Raw genomic sequence first — 26,559 nt, forward strand, 5'->3', positions numbered from 1 at the left:
TAGAAAATGAAAGGCACTACCTCCTGCATTGTCCTGCATACAAAGACAAGTAGGACATTTATTTCTGCACATTTGGCCGAGAATAAGGAAATATTTGTAAGTAAATATGGACACAAATATGATCTGTTTCACCATATAAGGTAGCCACATTTTTCATTTTGTGCATTTGTGCAAGGTAGCAATAACTTGCTTTAAGCACAACTGCATTAGTCAGCCATATTTTGCATTTAGCGTATTTGTGTAAGGTAGCCAATCCTTGCTTTTAGCCCAACTGTATTAGTCGGGCATATCTTGCATTTAGCCTACATTGTATAAGGTATCCATATTTTTCATTTAGCGTATTTGTGTAAGGCAGTCATAACTTGCTTTTAGCCCAACTGCATCAGTCAGCCATATCTTGCTGTTAGCCTTAATTGTATAAGGTAGTCATATTTCGCATTTAACTTATTTGTGTAAGGTACCCATACTTTGCTTTAATACCAAATGTATTAGTCACCCATATTTTGAATTTAGCATATTTGTACAAGGTAGCCATATCTCTCTTTTTGACCAACTGCATTAGTCAGCCATATCTTGCATTTAACCTAACTTTATTAAGCTAGCCATATTTTGCATTTAGCCTAAATTGTGTAAGGTAGCCACATTTTGCATTTTACTGTACTTATCTGTGCTAGTCTCTTTCTCCCTGGATCACCAGGGTGTTGACTTCAACTCTGGTCTACCTCCACCCTATGGAACCCCCCCTGGCTTGGAAGTCCAGAAAAGGTGCTCTCTTTGGGCTCCCCACTAAGGAATCTTGTGGTACATCTCCAGTTGGTTATCTTCTCTAAGAGTCTCACTCCCCACATTGAGGTTTGGTTTCTCTCATCATGCCGTGTAATCTGGTTTCTCTTATCCTGCTTGAAGTCTGGTTTCTCGCACCATACCTTCGGGTATGGTTTCTCTCAACCCACCGTGGAGCCTGGTTTCTTGCAACCTGGCTTGGGGTCCAGCTTCTCTTACCCTGTTTTGGGTTCTGGCTTTTCTCCCCCCTCCCTCGTGGGGTCTGATTTCCCTCACCAAGCGTTAGGGTCTGGTTTCTCTCACCCTGGCTTGGGGTCTGGTTTTTCTCCCCCCCCCGTTGAGGTCTGGGTTCACTCATCCCAACTTGGCGTCTGGTTCCTATTACCCTGCCTTGGGATTTGGTTTCTCTCACCCTGTCTTTGTGTCTGTTTTCTCTCATGCCACCTCAGGGTATGGTTTTTCGCAACCCACCTTGAGGTTTGGGTTCCCTCGCCCCAACCTTTAGGGAGGGGGCAGTCTCACCTCTTTAGTCTCAAAAGGGGTGACTCCCCCTTGGGAAGAGGGTATGAATTTCCATGATTAGTCACAACACCCATTGAAAGCCGTACAACACAATGTATAGCAGCAAAGGTCAGGTCAAATTATGATCAAGGTTCACCCTGACTCCAGCGTAATAGTTAAATAGCACAGAAGATTTCTGGGAAATAGGCTCGCTCAAAGTTCAAGAAGCCCCAATGCTTCCAACAGTGTGGAGATGAGGTCTACATAAGCAAAGATAACAACATGACAATGCCAAGCCCCCTGCATATTATAACGTCATTTCTATGTTTTCCTTTTAGTGCATCTCAGAAGATAAAGTTTAAACTCCAAATTACTGTAAGGTTTTCAGGAATCCACAAAGTACACACATGATAAACATATTAGTGATTTTCAGTGAAGATATGTTATGCATATTATTTTAGTTATCTGAAACCCTTATTGGATTTTACAATTTGGGACTTGATGAACAAAGATATAAACAACCAAGTTACTATTTTACTGTATAAAACCGATCACTGTATTAAGAAAAATGTGTATAGCAAAGGTGGAATGAACATGCTATTGTGGCTAGCAATTGAGTCCCTTTTTTATTTTGATCAACAATATTGTAAAATACATTGGGCCTGATTCCCAAAGAGTCTTTCAATAGTATCCTCCCATTTATAAACACTTTGTGAATTAGGCCCTGAATATTCTTCTTTGACTGTTTAGTGAGCATTTGCTTTCCAAGTAAACCTCACAGTTGCCCTTCTGATATACCCATAAAAGGATATCTGGAATATTCACGGTTTCTGCCTGGGCACCTGTGGTTCTCTGTGACAAAGATACATGCAAAGGAAGACTTTAGAAGGAAACATTTGCATGGCGAAATCAATTTATCTTACATATATTGCAAAGCTGCTTATTCATTCAGAAATCTTTATTATCTTACAAATTGGTGTGAATATCAGTCTCCCAATTTTATTACTCCTTTAAATAGGCTTTCTGAGCTTATTACCTCGCTTTCATTGTTTGACACATCTGCTATAGTCACTTTAAATTCGACATGAAAAATTAAGCATTGCTTTTAATGCTGAAATGGTGCTCTTCACAATGTTCAAATCGTATTGTGTACCAATGTAATTTTTTCTTTAAGTTTACTCGAGAGGTCAAAGTATGAACATTTATGCCGATGTTTCTAAATTTACTTTTGGGTTTGCTATTGTTCACTGTATATTTAGAAATAAAATGTAGTTGGTAACATAAGAAGTCATGGACCATTTTACTGAACACATACATCGGCCGTAAACATAGTTTCATTAACATATTGTATGTATGCTTCTGCAGAGCTATACTGCTATATGCACTTATATAAAAACCAGGAAAACATTGTACAAAATCTGCTCACGAAAAAGCATATATGCTTACTTTTGAGAAACAACCTTAATCATCTGAAAAGCAGCGCTAATAGTATGTGATCCGTTGCAACACAATTACACATTTAACTGTGTTCATTAGTGTGAGAATCCTTTCAGTTCATCATGTGTTTATTTTCTTGTAAATGTCACACCCTAATGTAAAATACAAATAAATCTATATTGAATGTTAAGGTTATATCGAAATTTACTTAGGAAAATGCATACTCTCTTCAAACCTTTGTTCTCTCTCGTGCAGGTTCACCACATTTGGAATGCAAGTTCTTTGACAAAATCCACACACTCATGCCAACTTTCATTTATGCTTATATATTGAAAAAATGTGCTGCATAAACACCTATTTTTGCATGTTCGAGATTTTTGCCACACACGTGACTTATGCTAAAGTAGTGCATGCCACAAAAAACCTGACTATCGCAGCAGCCTAACCCAAGAGCTTCACTATTTAAAGCCTATCTAAAGTATCTATATTGCTGAGCATGCACAGCAGGCATTGTTTGGAAAACATGATGAAAATATGCAGCAAAACCAACAAACATGCCAACCAACCGTGAGACACACACAAAACGAAACAAACTATACTGTGAATTGAAATGGTTTCACAAAATGCACAAGTTGATCTGCCTTACCAGACACATGGTCAAGCACCAGTCTCTGAACAGTACGGTTGGAGAGACAAAACAAAACGAAACATATACAGCAATGTTATAAATATTCTGAAAACAATGCAGCCTATTAGAGAAACAAACAATGCAGAATAACTTTAAAAACATGCATAGAATTGCATCACATTTTCACTTTCAGATACACTTTTTAAAACAATGCAACCAACCACCCAATCAAATGCACATTTTTTGAAAATATAGGAACCACAACTAATTATCATTGGTCTAGCCTCAGATAACATGCTCTAAACAGACCGCACAACATAAAACCTCCATCCTGTTGCAAACCACGAAAAGAAAAGATACATGGCTCTGTTTAAGCTGCAGACACATTTTAAAAAAGTCTTTCTTCAAATACAGACGCCAGACATATATGAATTTCAGTAAGTCCATTGAAATATGTAACCAAAAAGCTTTTTTTATACTGGAAAAAACATTGTTAAAGGGACATTATGGTTAAGTTGCACTGATGAAAACCTATGAAATTCAATGAAAAAAGTTGTTAAAGGGATGTTATGGTTACAAGTAAAACCAAAAAAACTCTAAGACTAACACCCAGGACATTAAATATGACATCACAAATGTCATTGATGACATCACTGATGACATCAGATATCTGGACCACTTGTTTTTGTTTACTGACATGATTAGGCTAGTTAACATGGGAGCAATCCAAGTGGTGCAAGCTGCCTACAAGGGGCATTTTGATGTTGATCATGAAATTAAGCTACAAAACCCTAATGCAGGTGATTGGGTTATGGTGTGCAACTCTAGAGTGCGTGTTAAGTACATGGGGGATAGGTTCTTAGGCCCAACGACAATTTTTATGGTGAGGAGTGGGGTGTTGTTTGTGGAGGGTGGTGAGGTTTGCTCCATACGTCACATGACCAGTTAGACGGCTTTAGGTAATTTAACAGATGGCAAGGTTGTGATACTGAGGAATCCTCCCAGCAAGTGCTTCCTGGGTCCGAAGAGGATTTTGGTAGGTCAAGGTGAAGTCCAGAACTAGGTTCTTACCCTAGGGTGCCTACAGTTCAAGAGGTGGCTTGCTGGTTCCTGAGGGTAACAAATGGGAAGGACGCACACCCCAAGATGAGTGAGTGTGACTAAGTGAACAAGAAAATGTGTCTGAAAATAATAGTTTATTTCTTTTCTTTGAGGAGGGGGGGGTGTTGTGGGCATCCCTGCTAGAGATGTTCTTCAAGAGGAAAATTGGGGATTGGATTGTTGGGGAGGTGGATGCACAAGACGGGAGTTTATGAGGGAGGTTGCATGTGGATGGTTGTTGAGTAAAAGAGCCTTGCTTTGCAGATCACCTCTTAATATTGAGTTGGAGACCTACTTTCCAATGTCAATCTATATCTCAGTTGAGGCTTTCGCCACCACTTTCACACCCTCCTCGCCCTCTTTGGCTGACTCATACCCTGACACAGTCCTTTCCATGTTCCACTCTGCTATATCTGATGATCTCAATGTTCTTGCCCCTGTCATGAGGATCTGCTTGAAGCCCAAAGCCAAGTGCAATTTCTGGTACGACTCAGACCTCGTCACCCTTAAACGCAAGTGCAGAGTGGCTGAGAGGAAATGGCGTGCTTTAGGTACATCCTCTGACAAACTGGCCTCCAGCCTCTCTGTCCGCACCAAGAAGAGAGCCCACATCCAAGCCTGTGTCTCTGCGGCATCTAACAACTCAGCCGAACTCTATAAAATCTGCAAGGAGCTGGCCAATCCTGTCACAGTCACTACCTCTCCTGTCCCCTCCCAGGCCCTCTGCACGGCCCTGGCATCTCATTTCATCTCTAAAACTCAGGAAATCCTGTCCTCTCTCACTTCCTCTCCCCCCTCCCTCTACTCCCTGCTCTTCCTCTGGTCCTTCGGTGGTCACCTCTCTTTCTTCATCTGCCTTTTCCCCTGTTCTCTCCAGACAAGGTTTCTAGATAAGTCAGATCTATGAAAGTCTCATCAAAATAGGTTCACTCCTGTTCCTCCAAAACCATCAAGAGCCACATTGACACCATGGTTCCTGCTCTGGCCGACTTCTGCAACCACTCCTTCGCCACTGGAGTCTTCCCTTCCCCCCTGAAGCACTCCCTTGTGTTCCCCTCTTCTTAAAAAACCCTCTGCCGACCCATCCAGCCGATCTAACTATTCCCCAATCTCCATCACTCCTTTCCTATGCAAACTCCTGGAAAAGCGGTCCATTTCCAGCTTAATCTTCACACTGAATCTGTTGGTTGTCGCCATGACCATCAGTCTGGCTTCAGAGCTGCCAGAACCACGGAAACTGCTCTCCTGAACATCTGTGCAGACCTGCACTCCAACCTCGATTCCAACACCCCCTAGGAACTCATCTTACTTGATCTCTCTTCTGCTTTTGACATGGTCAACCATGCCATCCTGCTCAACCGTCTATGTGATAACCTGGGTATCACCGATCAGGGCCTGCCTTGGCTGACTTCTTTCCTCTCCGACCAACCCTCCCAGGTCCAGCTTGTGTCCTTCCTCTCCTCTATCTCTATCTCTTCCTGTGGTGTTCCCCAGGAGTCCAACCTCTCTCCCTGGCTGTTCAACCAATACCTGGCACTTCTTGCCCACCAATTTGCCGGTCTTTGCCCCAACTTTCAGTGCTATGTAGATGACACTCTGCTATCCAAGAGTGGTGTGCCACCAATGATCTCTGCCTTAATGCCAGTAAGACCGAGATTCTCCACATCAGCACACCTGCTCCCTCCTTTCCTGTCACTCTCTGGCCATCCTCTCTTGGCCCTCTTCTTGGTCCCACCTTTGAGGCTAAAAACATTGGGGTCATCATCGACTCCACACTCTCCTTCTCTCCTCACATATCCGACGTCTCTAAAAAGTCACACTACCAGCTGCACCTCCTGAGAGGTATTCTTCCTTTCCTCTCCTTCCCCCAGAAGCTCACTGTCTCCAGAGCTCTGATTCTCTCCAGGCTGGACTACTGCAACAGCCTCTTTCTAAATCTGCCTGCCTCTACTCTCCACCCTCTGCAACTCATCCAAAACAGGACTGCGAGACTTGTCCTCGGTCTCAAGCCCAGGGATCATATCTCCCCAAGAATGAAATCTCTGCACTGGCACCCAGTGGCAGCGAGGATTAACTTCAAAACCCTCTGCATTGTCCATAAGGCCTTCTGGGGCCTGGGGCCTCAATACCTTCAACTCTCTCTTCCTAAATATCTTCCTTCTCAAGCTCTTCACTCATCAGCCTCCAATTCCCTCAGGGCAGAGATGTTTTATGGGAGGGCAAACAGGGCCCTTGCCCAGGCCCCCACCTTGGAGGGGGACCTCACAAGGCTGTCTGATCTAAAGAAGTAAGATTCCATTGACCACCAGACTTAAATAGCACATGTCACGATATTTTATGGCATGCTGCTGAGGCTCTGAACTGATTACCTTTCTGTTTTGACAAGTACATTCTGCCTTGATCAATTCATTATGCTTTCTATGTTCACCGTGGTATACATAATATGTGTGTTCCTTATGGCACAATTGCTGGAACATTCTTTCCTTCCTGCGGGAATTATGCTGATCATGTGCAATAGTCAAAGTTGAAATGCATATTGATATATTGAGTGCCACAATGGTTCAGAAGTTAGCTCAGTGTGTTAGGCACTCATTGCAGAGATATGTGTTCATATGCAAGATTAGAACAGCACATTCGAGCAAGGCCTGCTGAGCCTTTCCTATGTTTGAGGTTTATAAACCTGCCTGCATATGTACCTGGTTTTGCAACACAACAGGTGCTATTATCAACAATGTTTCTGCACCAGATAGGAGTTGCTTTAAAAAGTAACATGTCATCTGTATGATGAAGGTCTAGAAATTGGTTTGTTCAGATGGGGTGTTGTAAAACCTAGGCAATCGCATTCAATGATGGTGAATAAGTATCCAAATTCAAGACTGTGGAACCAAAGTGTTCATGCTTGTATCCTGGCTTTGCCAGCAGACAATAAGTTAATCCTGGTCAAATCATGTAATATCTCTTACATTACTGTGCTGTCTTCTGTGATATTTGCCTTGTCACATGCTTTTGGCATAGTTTATCCCATTACCAGTGGTCAAAGTGTGTGTAAAGAAATAGTGGAACTATGTTCCCTGCTGGCCTGCCCCCACACCACACAAACCCCATCGCCAAAATCCGTCCCACACGCAATATAACCCCCCAAACAAATGTGTCTGCTGTTTAAGGGAACGTTCAGTGCAGGCTTCAACTTATTCCTGCACTTCCCTTCCGGAATGGTTTCTTTTTAAAACAAAAGTATAGGAAAAGCAAATCTTAATTAAAATAAAAGTTGAAGAACAGTGCTCCCAACTCTCCTGCTCACTTCGACCACTGTCCATTAGTTGATATTTTTTCTTATGTAGGACATTTGGGTGGCAGGGGTGGTAGACAGAAGAGAGTGGACCAGATGTTGCAGGACCCGGGCAAGCATATTTAAAGGTCTGCTCGTTTGACACATCAAACGGTTTGCTTTTCTGTAAAAGCAAAGATTTTTCTGCACATTTATAAATTAAAATTTCACAAATCAGTGTTTTGGAAGTATTTAATGCTTTAAAATACACACGACAACCTCAGATTCAATCTGTTAAATCACATCAATTGGTATGCTGGTACTTATAGACTTCCCCTGATGATTGAGAGAATTAAGCTAGAATCATTCCCATTTTGCCTAACACCCTTGTATACTATTTCGTTTTTTTTTAAATGATCATGTTTGGTAATGTGATGCGTTTACTTTCCAAATCAGTTATACAATTTGATTATTTTAGTTCATGGTAAGAACTGGAAAAAAAGTATTCAAACGTAGAAATTGCAGAGTTGGCACACATCAAAGCTTAACCCCCCTAACCAATGTGTGATCCTGGGCTTTCTCAAATTGTGAGACCTGCAGAGTGATTTCATTTTCAGGATCTGATCTTTAAAAAAGCTGCACTCATAGTTTCACTGGCTGCAGTGTAACTTACACTATAATAGTGAGCATTGATAAATTGTACACTACAGGCACATGTTCCTTCAATCTCTAAGGACAACACTATTTGAAAACAATGTCCCACTTCTAATCTCAGTCTGGATACAGACACCATCCCGGTAGCTTCTAATATGCATCCACTATCCATGCTATGGTATGTGTAGCTTTCTCTATTCTGGGTTACATGTACCTATTACATACGGTCCTGCATTAATAGTACAGGCTGCATACCTTCCTGGATGTTATTGATAAAAAGTCTCCCGTATCTATACTAGAACAGTAGTAACCTCTTCATAGACTGCTAATGTTGTCCTTCAAATGCTACCTGTTTATCATTCTGATTAAAGCAAGAATGAAGAGTTTAAGGGGACTTAAAGGGAGTAAACATGTTTATTTTGAATCACTTCATTTCTTTGGTTTGGTGGAGGGGGGCCCCATAGATGTCCGTGCCCACGACCCCAAAAGTGCTTAAGATGGCCCTACCTCAGGGTCAGTCGATTCTCCAAGCATTGAGTTAGTGGTAGATCTCTTTCTTGGGCTGTGGTTTCCCACTGGAACAGCCTCTCTGCCTCTCTGAAACTCGAGGAGAACCACCTCTGGTTCCAGAAGCACCTCAAGACCTTCCTCTTTGCTTCTGGCTTCTCTCCTCCTCTCCCCTGCTGATTGCCTGGCTGAAAATGGAACTGCACTGGTTACATGGCTACCTTCTGATTTCAGGGCCAGGTCCACTGCCCGCCAGATGCACACCTGCATTGCCCCCCTGGCAACCCATGCACTCAGGGGCTGTTTCTGTCTCCCTACAACCCCCTTCTAGCACGTGACACCTGATTTCTGAACTCACCCTTGCACTTGCCTCCAGCTGGCCACACTTTTTATTTATTTATTTGTTTATTGTTTTATTTACTATTTTTACTGTTATCCTATGTACTGCACTGCCCACCCACCTTTAACCCGCACTTTACACCCTCTCCACCTCCCTTGCACTTGTGCGATGTCAATGTCACCTGGCCTAGTGAGATCGTTGTCTCTGTCTTCCCTCTGTTCCCCCTCCCTTGCCTCGTCGCACCTTGAAGCACTTGTGCATAGGCGCATTATAAATGCCATATCATAGCATATCATATCATATCATTGGAGAGAGTGACATTTAAACAGAAGAAAACCAGCATTAGACATGTAATATTCTAAAATGCAGGTATTCACTATATTCAAATGCCATTAGCTAAAATGACTAAAAGCATGGCATGCTTTAGTTAATCATAAAATGTGCACTAAGTATTTTGTACAAGCACAGGTAAAGTTTATGAAAAAAAATATTCTGTGATGCCACAAATATGGCTTGTCCTGACAAGCAGGGCAAGCAAATCACTGAGTTAACTTTCAAGTATATCGAGTAGGACATTGTGATTTATAATCCAATTTTTATTTCCCAAAGTGAAACTCAAATGATGTATAGCAGTGGCATATTATCCAATCATTCACAAGAACAAAAGACACTTTAATTGAGTTTCACATTTACCCAATATGATTTCTCCAAGTTAGGGAGGCTCTAGCCAAGATCACTGGCCGCAACAGACCAGAAAGGACCGCACACTAGCGCCCACACTATAGAGGAAGATACCAAAAGCCACCAGACATGGAATCCTGTTATACAGTTAATTAAAAAAATCCCTAAACCAAATCTTTTCAATAGCTCAGCTGATCTAGGCCACTCCAGATTCCAAGTCTTATCAACCAGTGCGAGAACAGTCCAACAGCAGGAGAGGTTAATACAATGTCACATTTCCTCTATTCCAGGCCCCAATCCCTGGGCATACATGGGGCAGTGGAACAGCCAGGAACAGTTATCAGAAGATAGCAAAGCAGTTCTACCAAATGCGAGTCATACTTTAGATCCAAGTTGAGTCTGGATGACCTATTGTTAACTACCCCAATCCAAAGTATCTGAATAGATACACCCAAGAGCGATCAATAGAACTATGATGAATCAATTAACTAAAAACAGTAACTTCTTCTATGGGATAATTGAATTAGTTAATACCTCAGTTTATTTTTGGAGTTTACAGACTAGGCTGAAATGTGGACAGACTCGGCCTGATCAGAGGAACAGGTTATAGTTGTCAAGGGTTTTGACCCATGTTGAATTATTAGGGGACAACCAAAACTGAATCAATAGACTGGGTAGATGTGGGGATGAGCTGTCGCCGCCCATCATTCTATCCCAGAACAAAACTAAATCAATAGACTGGGTAGATGTGGGGATGAGCTGTCGCCGCCCATCATTCTATCCCAGAACAAAACTAAATCAATAGACTGGGTAGATGTGGGGATGAGCTGTCGCCGCCCATCATTCTATCCCAGAACAAAACTAAATCAATAGACTGGGTAGAGGTGGGGATGAGCTGTCGCCGCCCATCATTCTATCCCAGAACAAAACTAAATTAATAGACTGGGTAGATGTGGGGATTGAGCTGTCGCCACCCATCATTCTATCCCAGAACCAGGAGAACCACGCAGTTTTGCGCACCCCAAAATGGTCGCCTAACCTGCCACCCACCAGTGCAAGTGTGATGGACCGGAAGCGCCAGGGGTGAAAGGTGGTTCCAAAGGAAAAATAGCAGTGCCTGTTAGATCAAAAGCGCCTTGAAATCACTGCTGTTTCTCTGAAGTGCAAGCTCAAAATGTCCATTTCAATGTGTTCAAAATCCATTTTTAATTGATGTCAACAAGTTGCTAAAATCATGGGCACAAGACCAATCTAAAGATTCAACCTTCTTGAGGGGGGGTTCCACATCACCACTCTACTGTAAGGATGCCCATCAAAACAATGGCAGCAAGGATTAGAGCTGTCAAGCAAAATCCTCCTGTCAAATTCAAGAAAACTCCTAAAAAAAATGGGGGCAGTACCAGCTTTGGACACAAGCCGGTGCTAGCGGTTTAAACTCTGTCAGTAGAACTTTACTTCAGGAATTGCCAGCCTCCTGAGACAGCTGGAAACTGACATCACTCTGACACACTATCCTTTCTCAAATCAGGGACCAAAGAATCCTTTGGCCTATCAAATCTTGAGAGGGTTGGGCATGCAGAATTAGCCGACCCACCCATTTTCAAAACACATAAAAAGAGCCACTGGAAGCCAGACAGTTACTTTCAATTTCCATTTCCTTGCGGAGCACACTGACAGACGACTTCACATCCAGAGACTCCAGACTTCAAATCCATCAATCTCCAGAGACAAGAACTTTTGCCAGAACCGGTAGCAGATCCAGAGGGCAGAATTATCCAGAGAGACCAGAGATCTATGTGAGCAGAACCAGGCAGAGACCATCCGTGGCGAGGGAACCGCAGTCCAAACCTGACCAAATCCGTGATGGAGGCCCATTCCTTTCAAAATTATAGTGTGAGTACTCAGCCAGGACTGTGCAAAACCCAATCTCTTAGTTTAAAATAATCTAATTCAAACTATTTTAACCTATTGAGAACTGCATCATAGAAATCGTGTCCCTTCTTTGGATTCAAAGCTGAAAAAACTGTCATCTGTCATTCTGAAACTTTAAATGTTTCTGAAAAACTACCTTCACAAAATCGTCCGTATCTCTTGAACAGAGAGTTTTAACTGTCATTTTAAAGCTACGATTCTAAGCTTTCCAACGAGCCTAAAACCGACTTGCTACTCCTTATAGTTTTTCCGTAATCCCGCTCGACGCACTCGTAAAAATTGACACGATTTGGCTCAATTTCTTCACTTGTCAAAATAGCAGCTCCTTGCTTTCCTTTGCTGAAATTTGTTTGCAACCTGACAATCATTCATAGAGCATTGCTAAAGTGATCCTGAACTAATTTAAAGTAGCTATCACTCACCCTGAACCTCCTATAGGGAACTAAAAGCAATTTGAGTATATTTTTCACTTCATTGCCACCACCTTTAAAAGGATTTTGCCTGTGTTTAAAATCATACCTGTTTTCCTCTAAACTCGCTGGGGGGAACTGGAACTTTGTATTGCATTTGTGTGTATGCCTGAGAATTGTGCGTGTTACTTCCATCTCCTTACATTGCATAGGGGGGGAGTGAATTGTCGAAGAAAAAGTGATCACATTATCTTTTGCTGAAATCATATCAAGTTTATTTCTGTACTGCCTCTTATTCATCTTTGCATCTCCTTGAAATCATAAAGCATTCTCTGATACCTTATTCCCCTGTTCCTAGTCATAAGTCACCAGAACTGTGCTATTGTAGGATTACCTATTGCTGATTACTGCTCATATTCACAAGTGTGATATCAATTATTAATTTATTATAAAAGTGTGAGATATAAATATATATATATATATATATATATATATATATATATATATATATATATATATTGTTTAATTCTCAAATAAACGTTTTAAATTTGCAAAACAAACGTACTTCTTAGCTCAGTGGGGTCAGAGGGATTCTAAGAGAGGGGTGTTATATAAGGGTTGTCATCCAGAGTACACGAACTGGACATAAAAATATATAAATAAGGGCCTCCCTTGAGCAATACCAGACAAGGCACTGACTTAGTGGGACTGCTTGATTGGAGTCTTTAACAAAGTGCAAAAGGTTATAGGGAAGCCCATTATATGTGTACTGTGCAAAATTATTTTGAATTCCTCTCTAGATTGGAGCATATGGACTGCCTGGATCAATATAATGTGGACACTGATTTTTGTCCCTGCAGGGATGTTGGTCTATGTTGGGGACCTGATTATTATGGGTCTACCTATCAGATCAAAACTAAATTCCAAAGGATTTGTTTTTATGTCTCTCCTGCATTGGATAACATTGATAATTCTAAAAGCGCATTTTATACATTCTAGAACCTGCAGTAATGGGAGAGAACACATGTAATAAATTGGTGGGATTTGACCTTCTTATTGCCCCCATTGCTCAATGGTAATTATATTCACCATGGAGGGCTCTGTATTTGTGGAGGAAATTATATTGAGCAATTAACGGATGAATGGCAATAGACACAATAGAGATCACCTCAACTTATTAGATATGTGTATGCTCCTATGGCCAAGTCATAGCATCCAACTATTGTATTGCGGGATATTGCGGGCCTGAGTGCAAGGGCAGTGGACAAACAATGTAACTTTTCTGTCCATGCAAATGATATTCTGTTGTTACAGGAAGCATGGGCAATGCAATACATTCATATTCAAGGATTAACACCTGTCTCAACCCAAGAGGTTAGATCTCCTAAAAGGGTCATCCATCAGGAAATGTACTGACATGTTTGTAAACAAGATTGAGTCATTAAGTGTTGATACGTGAAGTAGTGAACACTAATATGCAGTGCATTATAATATAACAGGTTATTAGTTTATTATTATTGGTAAATGTTTAACATCATCATCATCATTAGGTTTAGTTTGGGAAAGCTTTAAAAGCAGATAAACAAATTCTACGTAGTTCATCAATACATATAATTGAGTTACAAGAACAAATAAAACAATTATGAGCAGCACATTCAATTAATTTTTGACAATTGCTAGACAGCCAAACATAAAATGCATTGATAAAACAGTTGTTAAAAAATGCTAGCAAAACAAAGATTTCACTTATGGACTATGCATATATGATGAAATGCATAAATATGAGCTTTTGTATAGAAAAATAAGAAAACTCGCAATTGAACTGGAGAAAACATCAAAACAGCTACTCATAGAAAATAATTAAACTAACATGTAAGTTTAAAATGCAAGAGGCATATAATCATGTCTTATGTTCCATGTCCTAACCAGACAAGAAGAGATAGCAAATGACAAATATTTAGTTGTTGCTAATTTACAAACTTTTAGTGCATCACTAATATTGGCAATATTCAGGGACCTCACTAATGAGTTTACACACTGGCCTCTACGCTTCCCATAAAAAGGGCAGCAAAATAAACAATGTTCTCATTTTGTATTAAGCAGTATGGACATTTGGCAGATTAACCTTTCTTCAAAGAAGCCGTAAAACTCCCATCCTGAATTTCAGCTTTAATATTTCTGCTGGTGGATATCCATTTAGTCGTCAAAGCCCTGGTGCATGCAAGAACAAAATATCGGCAACAGAATAATCTAAAATCAGGAGAACTTTGTCAAGTCCACACCCATCCCACTTCATCTTACTTAAAGAAATTCTGACTACCTGCAGACCAATAACCACATCAGCAAAGTGTCCTACTACCAGCACTCCATAGCCAAAGCCAACAATGGATGCACAGCTCTTTTCCGAGCAATCCAACAGTATGCCACCCCTAAACCTCACATCACGTTCCACTGAGAAATTCACTGCCATCACCAACGTCCTGGATGTTTGATGCTATTGATACTAACATCAAAGTAGACGGTGCAAACACTCTCCCTGGAAAATCTGACAAATACCATTGGATCCCCAACACAACATCCTACTCAGAGAAGACCTTACCAGTCTGCATCCTTTATACACTCCCCACAGAAGCCCTCCACCCCATACTGCCAATTATCAATGCATCCCTCATTCAGGGCACCTTCCTCAAAAACTAAAAACCAGACAAATGCCCCCACCCCTGATTATCAAACCAGGGCTGCAACCTGATGACCACAGCAATTATTATCCCGTCACATATCTACCTTTCATAGACAAAAGCCTTGAAAGAGTTGTAGTCACCCAGCTTAAAGGTAACAAAAATGCGAGCTTACTCCTACATGCTTATCACTGAGGCTTCAGACCCAGATCCAGCTGAGATAGATGTCTTCATATTAACACATTATATACTGTTTGACATAGGCACCGTCGACTCCTGGTAGATCTGAATCTCTTTGCACCCTTCACAAAATAGACCATCAAGAAGACCTTATCAACAGACTGCTCAATCAATAGGTAAACAGAAAACATGTCCTCTTCTGGACCACATCCTACTTAAAAGTCTGCCATCATTTTGTTCAGATGCATAAATCCAGATCACCACGTCTGTACCATGTGTGGAGTTCAAAACGGGCCTATGCTCTCACCCCCATTCTCTACATGAAAGCCTGTGGGAACTCTCCTAACTAGCTACAGCATCCAACACCATGAACAGGTAGATGATAGAGAGCTCTAAATACAAATAGTTTCCAGCAAAGAGATCCACCAACTCAAGGTGTTCCTCTTCCTGATGGGGACCTGTATGCCAATCAACTTCTTCAAACTGAATCCAGCCATGTTTAAACTCCTGCTCCTCACCAAAAACACCAAACACCCCAACATCCAATGCTGGCTGTTTAACATGACTTCATGCCACAGCCAATATCCTGCTTCAAGTCTGTTGTGTTCCACATATACATATGTCTCTCATTTAAAACAGACATAGCAAATGAAAGTCAGAGAGAAATGTACCAACTATCCCTAAATCAGAAAATAAAGCCTTCACTAACAGACAAAAGCTTCATATCCAAATTACAGGACCTGGTTCTATCTCATCTGCACACAGGACATTCCTTGCTTGGTAGCCTACCCACCGCCACTGCTGCACCTATCCAAAGCATCTTCCACTTCACAGCTCTTATCATCAAATCCCTTTGCAAATATGACGACATAACACCAACACTAGTCAAACATCAATGGCTATGCCTACAACCATGCATCACCTTCAGAGCCAGCTACATCATATACAGACCTGTCACCATGCACACTCCCTCCTTCAGTGCTGACAAAGACCCCATCCCTATCAGTAAGTCATCAGTCAGAGCATGGACAGGCTAAAGCAGTGTACATTAAGAAAAGAAAGAACCAGGAAATAAGCATTCTCTGTCTATGAACCCAGATCATGTAACCTCAGTCGTGTCAACGTCAAGCTTCCCCTGTCATCATGCAATTCAGAAGATAAATGCAAACCATCCTCTTTAGGAACATCTACTTGAAACCACATTAGATACAACCCCAAGCCTACACAGCAAAGTACCCCTCATGACGATTACCCTTTACAGCCTGAAGCCCTATTCTACTGCTATGTCCTCTTTCAGAATATGTACATGTTGCACATTGTTGTGGCCTGGACCTGCGGTCACACAGGCCAGCCCGGCCAGTGCTGGGGGCACCCAGCAGCTTCTCCAGTTGTCATGGTCACACATCTGGCATCAGTTGCTGGGGGCTCCCTGGCTTGCAACTGGGCTGTGATCACACAGCTGAACAGTGATTTGGGGGCGCCCAGGTTACACATACTGATCTGGGGTCACCCAGATCAGTGGGGGCTGAAGTACGGTGATCACACAGCATCAACCTGCAGGCCGGAGTAGCAGGGCCATGATCACATGTTGTTAGCCTGCAGCCCTGAAATGAGATATAGAGACAGAAGTGCCATTCATGAAGTCTGCCATCATTCTGGCGCACATGCTGGCTGAGGCTCCTTTTATTGGGAGTCAAGTCATGACAGAGTCATGACACACATCCCTGAAGGGGACAACAGCACACACACTAACTCTAACATTTAACTGTTCCCAGCCAACCTAACTGGTAGGCCATTTAAAAGTTACAGGTTGCAAGGCCAGTTCTTCCATAGCTATCTAATATATTCCCATCACCACTACTGATGTACAGCACTATTTCCGAGCGTCAAAAAACACCACAAATAAAATACATTAAATCGGTTAGGCAAAATAATTTTTTAGAAAGGTTTAATCCTGCGTTCTCCATCAGAAAAAAACCTGATAGTCGATATGAAGAGATATTTTACTGAAACTGTAGCTCCAAATGTGTCCTGTTAATTATTTTGTGTTGCAATGTTTGAATCCAGTAATGATGGCTTCATGGCAACTATCCTTTCTGCAGTCTGTTATCATTAAATTAAATAAAAATATTGTTGCAAAATACTTTTGTATGTCTTTCTTGCAAATGCATGTTATTATATTACTAAACTGGTCAATGTATATTTGTGTAAGAGATTATACAATGGATATTGGTGTTACTTTCAAACGGTGCAGATATCACATGTATTCTATTTCTCAGAACTGTGACCATCTGTAATAGAGTATTTAAGAGAGGGAGTATTTAAGGAGATGATTGTATGGCCATTCATCACAACTAAAACAATACCTTCTACTGTATGTACAAAGGATATTGCAAATTCCATTGGTGCAGTGCTGGAAATGGAAACATTTTCCTCTGGGGTTCTGCAGGGAGTGGGGGATAGAGTGATGGGGCTGGGGCAGGTGGTGGATTAATGACAGGCAAGTGTTGGGCTTTAAGTGTCAAAAACAGAGATGAAACACAATAAACATGGTTTAGGAGAGAGGGCCTCCAGCGTGCACAAATCACACAACAACAAATTGTTATAACTATATTTTGGGCAAAAATAATTTGCTTGCAGATTTATTTTCTCGATTCTGCGTGTAACGCTACTATTATCAGAATGACAGCCTATGTGACCCTATACAAATCTCATATGTTTGTTTGTTTATTTATTTGTAGTGCGCGTCAACCCCCGGAGGTATCTGGGCGCATAGCATGACAATTTCAAGTTACAGTTGCACACAAAAGTAGAAAAAGAGGACTTCCAAGTTTACACAGAAAGATAATTACAGCGACATTATATACGAGATACAGCAGGAGTCGAACAGGGAGGAGGGGCCTTACACAAGTAAAATAGAAACAGTTGCTGGTGTGTGTCTTAATGGAAGTTATATGTCATTCGCTTTTGGTGTTGTTCTAAAACTGTGGAAGGTCTCCATGCTGCCCTCCCAGCCTTTCACAATAATGGCACTTTAATGTGATTAAGTGCTGGAAACAGCGGATAGCTAGGGGGGCAGTGGGCCTTGAATTATCCCAGAATTGGGATACGGGAAGGTCATTTTTTCCAGTTCCAGAGAAATCTGGGCCATGTGTAACACTACCTTAGTGTTCTGGGACCTCTTGAAGGAACTTGGACCTTGGGTAATTTTACTATTTGGTCATGCAACTCCTTGTTGACTCTCCAATTCCTTATAACGTACCAGAGGAAATACGTTATTCTAAATATGTCAGCAGAGTGCATCTCTATGTTATAATCTGCTATTTTCATAAGGGACACAGAATATATCAATTCCTATGGTGCTTTAGTCTTATGTCTTACAGTCTAGGCAGTTATGCATGTATATTGCCCACCTTTAAGAAAGAAAAGGTGTGACAGCAATACGCTTTAGACCTGAAAATAACATAACAATAAAGAAATAGATGACTAAGATCCTTTTTGCAATTAGTTTGGCTATTCCTTCTCGAAGCATGTCAAATCCTTTGAATAATCGCAAATACACTATCCAGTGTAATCCTTTTAACCAGAACTCGACCCAACAAAGGGAAAAAGGGAAAACATCCCATTTCAGTGCACAAGACTTCCCATTGTTATCTGAACATAGTAAAGTGTACTAAAACCATTTGGTCACCCAGCAATATATATATGTGGGAGATTTGTGAACAAAACATATTAAGTGATGTTAGCTGTCCATTGTTCACATCATGTTTGAAAGAGCAGCACTGCTGCACACAAAACATGTTACTAGAACAACAATGAAATGTCAACTTCATTAAAATAAATTGGGAAATAGATTTCATAGTTTAGTCTATCGTGAAAAAGGAAGGTTGTTGGGAAAGATGATCAAAATATCGGTACAAAATAGTATATGTGAATTTGTCAATTTCAAAATTGGTTGCACCTCTTGAGCAGGATTTACCCAAGCACACCTGAACTGACCTGCCTCCCTGATGATTGGCGAGGCATGAAAGGGTACTTGGAGGAGTACAGCGGGTCAACGAGCCTATATGAACTGAGAGTCAGAGTCTGCCTCCTTTTAAAGAACACTTCCTTACAAGGGTGAGGGGGGATAGCTCACGGGCAACGCATTTCAGGGCAACACAGGTTTGAATCCAGATCCTGCGCTTAGAAACCAATCTCTGGTATTAAGCGCATTATAAAAGACCAATTATAAGTAGTCTGTTAGTGATCTCCAAGGTATCACTGGTAAATGCTTCAATCTTTTTAAATAAAATATTTAATGACAGTTCCCCATTATTTCTAACCTGTTCACTAATATGACTGGAGCCTTTGCTCTGTCTTCTTAATAGAGAAGAGAACAATACAGTATTGAACGAATTCCTGCTTCATGGGAGCACATCATTTCATGTAGGGGTAAACAAAACATTAATACATATCTCAGTTTTCAGTGCCAAGGTTTATTTTCACGCCACAAAACTAGCACCGATTTGAACATCATTATCTCATACATGTGTCTTTAATATGCGAATAAAAATGAAACCTTCCCTCGAAAGAAGGGAATGCTATGCATGTATGTGCACGTTTAACGGATAGAATTATAGAATTAAACCTCATCACAAATGTACACCCAACTAATAAAAAGAGTAACAGCAAACTCTCTATAAGACAGCAGATCACATTTGTATTGTGTAGTATATTATTAATCGGAACAACTGTTATTGTTTGCATGCTACATTATAATGTTACATTGTAAATTGTGAATTGTAAATGATAGGAAATGTTGTTCTCTCTATAACAGAGGTATGCAAGCTCCATTATGCTGACCCCTCGCGCCCCTCGAGTAAACATATGGGTGCAGGTTCTCCCAGCAATGTCTGCCTACATTTTGTATTAGAAGCAGTCGCCATACACTACACAGGGCATCTTCTGGGGGAGCCTGCCCCAAGAGGGGAGCTAGTCCCACAGCTTGAAGACCACTACTCTGTAGTGATTTATTAGTGGCTGGAGGCACAAGGCCTTTCTATTTGTTATTTGCAGTTCTGGTTAATTTGCAGCGTGTTCCTAGAGCTCCGAGCCTGGTTACTTCGATGTCAAATCATCCCAGTGACAGGCCATGTCACAGGTAAACAGTGACATTTTGGAAGGCAAAGTCTTACCTGAATTCCTGTGAGTCCTGTTCTGCCTGCTCTTGACCTGCTCCGTCCATAGGGTTGGATAGCGAGAGGCGAGGTCTGCAATGCAAAGTACATATACAATGAAATGGCTCGTGACGCAGCGAAAGGAAGGTAAAAACTACCCAGGTGCTTTCCCGTAGAGAGCACTGGCACACATTGCAGTGATGAGTAGAATTTGGAAAGCACACGGCATCCATCACAGAATCACGTTCTCCTTCCCCCCAGCAATGCCTTGCTCCTAGATTTAATTAAGATGTATGGTCTGTGGGCTGAAACATTTCACTCTAGCATCTGCAACATACATGCTTTGTTATTTATGTGACTTATGTAGTACAACATCGTACATAGGCAGAATCTACAAATAGAGATGCTAGCAACGTAAACACACATGTTAACAGGGGGCAACATAAGAGCAATTCAGTGTAGGGATTGGATAACAAATGTTGCAGTATGATCAATCTTCGTCAATTTTATTTTTCGCGTTAACCAGGCTAGCCCATTGCCGATGGCGTACCTTATAAAACACGCCTCTTTTGTGGCAATATTTCACCTTATTAGACATGTTGATGTCATCTAATGAGGATTACCTTTAAATGGGGCTCAGACCAAATGAAGATGAATGATGGTCCTGCTGTTCCAATGGCATTGATCAAGTCTGTGATGTTCCCACACACCTCCCCGCTGCCATGCGACTGCGCATCACAAGGCACAATGCATTTGCTAGATCATTTATGCTAAATGGCTAAACGCCGGGGTATTTACTGTTGCTTCATTATTTATCCCGTTACAACAAATCTTTGCTATGTGGTTTTGCTGGTGGAGTGCTCCTACCACGTGTGCTAGACCATTTCTCTAGGTTTGCCATTAAAATAAGATTCTTAGGTCATCATTATAAAGAGCAGCGAATTTAAGGAAACCAGTTCCAGTGTGTCAGCAGGTGAAGATATTAGATCACAATAATCACTTACCTTCTTCATCCCCCTGAGGCTGTGTCTCCAGTGCAGGGGCTGAGGCATCATCTTAATGAAGAAGAGAAAGCAGATGCAGTGGTAAGTTCATGTGCTGCAGCCGTTGAAATGGTGGGGCTAAGGAGAGAGTCTCCTAAATCCATTCAACCAACTGCATTCATCTGAGCCCTACTGATGTCAACACGTACACATAATTACTATTATTTCCACGTGTATTTCAATGTTCAATAATAGCAAATTGGTCCCAGAACCCATTCAGCAAAGTTGCAGGTTATCACAATGCACACTTTCTGCTCTTGATTCTTCTCAAAGTGTAGGAGTATTTTGCCATTGTCCATTACCAGTCCTTCACTGACAGATACCCAACAGATTGCTTTTTGGTCTTACATTCGCTTCCGATATTCTGGTTTGGAGAATCATATTTTCTTTTTTTTCCTCTGATTACGCATATTTTCAGACAAATTCCTTGAAAAAAAAATATCCACTTTGCTTGTCTTCCATTGCTTAATTTGGGTAGCCCATAAAGTGGGACTAATATATGTACCCAAAATTCTGCGAGTTTGAAGTGCTATCACAGAGCTCTCTTAATGTCGATGCATATTGTGGTTGGCCGAGCTCTCGACAAGGTGCCTTTCTTATTGCATAGGAGTTACCCTACTTATCATGAGCTGCTGTCACTCAAAGCAGACAACTGGGTTTAGAGCTCCCAGCGAAGCACAATAAAAAGCACCAATTTGCACCAAAGAAGCTCAAAATTACAAAACAACAAGAGACTTTGGAAATTAAAAAGCTACATCTGGGCAGGAAAAGACCTATGGCCCTGATTTCCCATTAAACACTTTTGTAAATCAGGTCTTATGTCTCTTATGACACCGACACTTGGTGAGGAGAAGTGTGTCTATGTTAAATCGCTGACATATCTTCCTGAGAAATGGTCCTGACAAAACAGGGTACCAGATCTGAGACTCTAACCCCCCCACTCCCCAGAGAATCCATCCGAGTAATTGAGGTGATGGCTGCCAGTGCTCATAGGAGAAGAAGCCTCCATGAGACTCAATCAAGCAGAACCTGCTAATATAGGTGATCCTTGTCCCTTACTGGACGAGACTTTAACAGACTATGGTGGTGGTACTGAGTTGCTAGTCCTGTTGATGTCTATGTCCACTCACTTTTGCTTTGATATAGGGGAGAAAATAATGACCTTGCTGTGGATAATCTGGGATCCAATGACAAACACCCTGTCGAGATGGAACAGTTTAGCTCTACCCAATGGCAGTTATCAAAGGAAAGAATACCTGCTGATCTATTTCATGTAGAATCTATCATGACTTTTGCCTATGGTTGGATTTGTTGGACATATTTGCCACAATGGTGCGCCCTGTTATGATAGATAATTGATGTCAAACAGATAGACCTTGGACTGCTGATAGGGTTAACGGGGGCTGCCAAACCTATCAGCAATGACTTTGACTGTGGTTTGGCCGAGGATAAAAGTCGCCAGACCTAGTTGGTGACATGAACAATCTTAAGCCGTCGATATCTGAAGTTGTGATACAGCATCTCTCTACTCCTATGTTATTGTATACCTTTGGTGGCACTGATATGTATGTGGATGTGTATGTGGATGTGGACCTGGGCCCGGCCGCATAATGTGCTACCAAAATCAATCCCAGCCCCTTCAGGATGACTCGATTTAGGAAATCAGAGATGCCACATGTTGCTGATAAGACACTGAGAGAGCTTGCCTTAGATCAAAGAACATTATCATTAATAACCTGAAGTTGCCTATAAAGCTGGAACCCAGAGAGGCTCTCAGCAATAAGGTGATGACCTGGCTTTGTGAAAGCACTGCACCAGGGATTGTTAGATGGTTTAGATTTGAAGGTCCTGCGTAGGCTTAAGTTGGAGGAGTGGTGTACACAAGCTTATAGGGATTGTATAATTATTGGCTGCAGCCACAGTAATCTTCCTTTCTTCTTGGCAAATTCTAATCATTTCTCCAACTTGCCCTCTGATCTGAAGTTTATAGTGGACCGTTGATAAACCGCTGGTATTGTGTGTCCCTTCTTGTTTTGTTATGTTTTATCTAAGATTATGTTTTTTGGATTGTTGTGTGTCTTGTTTGTGCGCAATGAGGCCTATGGGCGTGTTGTGCAAGAAATAAGAAATAAAAATAAGAGACATAGGACCTGACTTAGAAAGCAGGCTAAAATACAAACTGTATTGATATATTTTTAATTTATAAATCATGGTGTGGCAATGAGATTGAGAGTTTAATGGAACACAAGACTGAAAACAATCTCATACATTTCTTACAAGTGCAACCCATAAGCATGCAATATTGGTAAACAAAATAATGATTAAAGAGACATCCAAATAATTTAAAACAATGGAACAGATTCAGTAATATGGTTTTTCGACTTGTGAGACATCTATGGATTAGCAAGTGAATACAACACATTGATTTTGCACAGCAGCTGACAGGGTCAGACTGGGTCATAACAGTGTCTCAGGCACCAACGAAAAAGTGTCCCACAGTTGCAAATGGCAATTCATTCTTTTGGTGACAGACTGTTTGAATAATACCCAAGGAGGAGTTGTTTGAGAGAATGTGATGCAAATTGTTAAATTTAAAGAATATTTATTCAGCAACAATGGTCAAAACTACTAACTGCATAGTGAAGTAACTCATCAAACTGGCCCACATTGGCCAAAAAAAGTGTCCCACTTTGACCAAAAACACAGGCCCACACTAGCATTTTGCATTTTTGGTTCAGGCATTGCCCTATTGCATAATGGACCAGTCCACGCCTGCCAGCTGATTCATAAAAGTTAATCTGCTGCTGGTGCAAAATGCGTTTGCACATTCAGATTCTCTTTTGTCAATCAGCCAGGTGACAAATACCAGTAGGGGTGAGTTTTTTCATAGATCAATAGGCCTCTTAATTCACAATGGGATGTGTTTTAAACGAAGTGATTTGCCAAAAGCAATCGTCATGCTTTCATTGAGTGTTTAATTTGTTTTATTTAGAACTAGGGTACCACCCGGTGTTGCACAGGTCTGTAGCTGACATGCCTGTGGGGTCCTGCTATAGGCTTGTGTATGTATTTTTGTGCCATTACTTCTTCGTTTTCAAAATCCCAAACTCGGCAATCTTCCAAAATCTCCTATACTGATAGTGCAGGACGAATGGGCAGGATTGGTCAAATTTCACTATTGTTAGTACACCCCAGACTGGTATGCTGACCTTGTGTCCTAACTTCCTATCATTGGAAACGTCGCAGAATCGGCAATCTCCCCAAATTGACTATATTGACTATACTGATAGCACAGGGCCAGACCCCGCCCTGTGCAGGGTGAACGGGTGGGGTTGGTCAGCACACCCTAGACTGGTATGCGGACCTTGGGCCAAAATGTCAGTCTGCCAACTGTTATGGGGATCGAAATGTAAAGAAGGTGTTTGCAGTTATCATTCTTTTATGGTGCATCACAAAATATGTGTGGACTGAGTCCATGATGGTGGGGGGGTTGATGCAACCATCCTCCCACTTGCGGTCACGAACCAATGCATATGCAAGTGTCTGGAAACTCGTCTGAAGACAATGGGCCTGATTTACAAAAAGTTTTGCAATGGCGCAATCCCATTGGAAAACACTTTGTAAATCAGGTCCAGTGTATATGGATGGGTTTCCTTTGGATACCTTGAGCTTCCGGCCAGCCCTTCTTTCATCTCTCTCATCCCCAATGCCAATCAGTGACTTGCAGGCTGTCCACGCATCTCTTCCCCCACAGATCTCAGTGAAGGGACCCAGAGTGGCACAGAACAAATGTGTCTTGGGTGTGATTAAATGTGTTATCTTTTTTGTTATTTTGGCGAACAATGTAAAATATCTGGTCACATAAAATGTCTGGCATTTCTTAACAACGGAGATTTGCTAGTGTTTATAATGGATGCACACATGTGTGCACCGTTGCCTTGTCTTAAAAACCTTCCATATCATGGGCCATGCAGAAATGTAACCAGGACTAAAACATGGATTCTTCACACTTCAGATTCTGTATGCATGAGTGCAGAAAACATTCTCCCATATTCATTTTTTTTTTATGTTGGCAATTAGATAATAACATGTTAAAATGTAAACAAGTATGTGATTAAAAAAATAAAAAAGGAATATGCACTAGTGAAGCACGGTGAATCTTGTGACATATAGCCTCAAGCACTGGAAATTCGAGAGGTGGAGGGTTTGTAGGACACATAAGCCTTTGAAGTGATTTTTATTATGTGTGGTTTGTCGCATTCCAAATGTGGTTATTTGCAATAAGGCAGGTTCGGTGCATTCTGGGGCCTGTCATTCTGTGGGAACATTACACAGAGGCAGAGTACATTGTGTGACATTTAATTCACTACGTGGGCTTATATAACGAGTAAGACAGCGAAAGTTCAGACATGTAGCCTGGATACAATATGTTTCGTTCCATGACAATATGTTATGGAAGATGTCATGTGGACAAACCTAAACCAAGTGTGTCAGAGTGAAGGTATCTGGGGATATCAGTGATAAGTGCAGACATGTAGTGCGTGATGTAGATAGAGTGTATTGTGACAGACCTAATGCTTGGAGGCTTCTGCACTGGGTTAGGCAGAGAGCACAATCTGCCATTTATTTCTGACAGCCCATGTCTACTGAGCGAGGCATAGAGCGCACTACGACATATTGAGTGAGGGAGGAGTTCAGGAAAACAAGTCCTACACAAATGAAGAGCATTGTGATCAGGGCTTTAATTGGGCCAGGCAGTCTCTGAAAAATAATTCTGAGACGGGGTACTGCCAGGGCTCCATACAGTCTCTTGGAGCCCTATGCCGATGAGGGCACAAGAGGCAAAGCCCCTTTTTTCTCACGTGCAGCATGTGGGATAAATTGACCCACTCAACAGTATTTCATCACATCACCAAGCTGCCTGTCTGCAGAAAACAGCAAATGGCTGCGTTATTGCAGCAACAAAAAGATGGCTGCACCATCTTGCCAAGCACACTTCAGGCAGGATGGAACAAGGGGACACACTGAAGGAGTGTGCCAGTGTGTTCTGGAACATATAAATGGAATAAAGTGAAAAGGCAGCACTGCTTTGCTGAAAATCCCAAATTCCTCTTCAAAATGAAACTTTTTTACCCTTTACAAATGCTGCTTTGACGCTAATTCCATCTGTTCTCTCTTAAACTACTGTGATTAAAAAGGCCCTGCAATGCCCAGGATATTTCACTGTGCCTCAGCAAAACCAGGCATAATCCTGAAT

General features: G+C 41.5%; 1 protein-coding gene across 3 annotated transcripts in view; it reads right to left on the bottom strand.

The window, feature by feature from the left end:
- The window catches only part of SMOC2 (SPARC related modular calcium binding 2), an 884,027-nt gene that overhangs the window by 391,764 nt on the left and 465,704 nt on the right, over positions 1-26,559 (bottom strand). For all 3 annotated transcript variants that reach the window (XM_069606961.1, XM_069606960.1, XM_069606962.1), the window contains exons 6-7: positions 21,264-21,314; positions 20,278-20,352 (exon numbers count right to left, since the gene is read on the bottom strand). In XM_069606961.1, the coding sequence (XP_069463062.1) occupies positions 20,278-20,352; positions 21,264-21,314 (126 nt within the window). The remainder of the gene's footprint in view (positions 1-20,277; positions 20,353-21,263; positions 21,315-26,559) is intronic.

Source organism: Ambystoma mexicanum, chromosome 4p (assembly GCF_040938575.1).
Source record: "Ambystoma mexicanum isolate Mex_15411 chromosome 4p, UKY_AmexF1_1, whole genome shotgun sequence".
Taxonomy (NCBI): Eukaryota; Metazoa; Chordata; class Amphibia; order Caudata; family Ambystomatidae; genus Ambystoma; species Ambystoma mexicanum.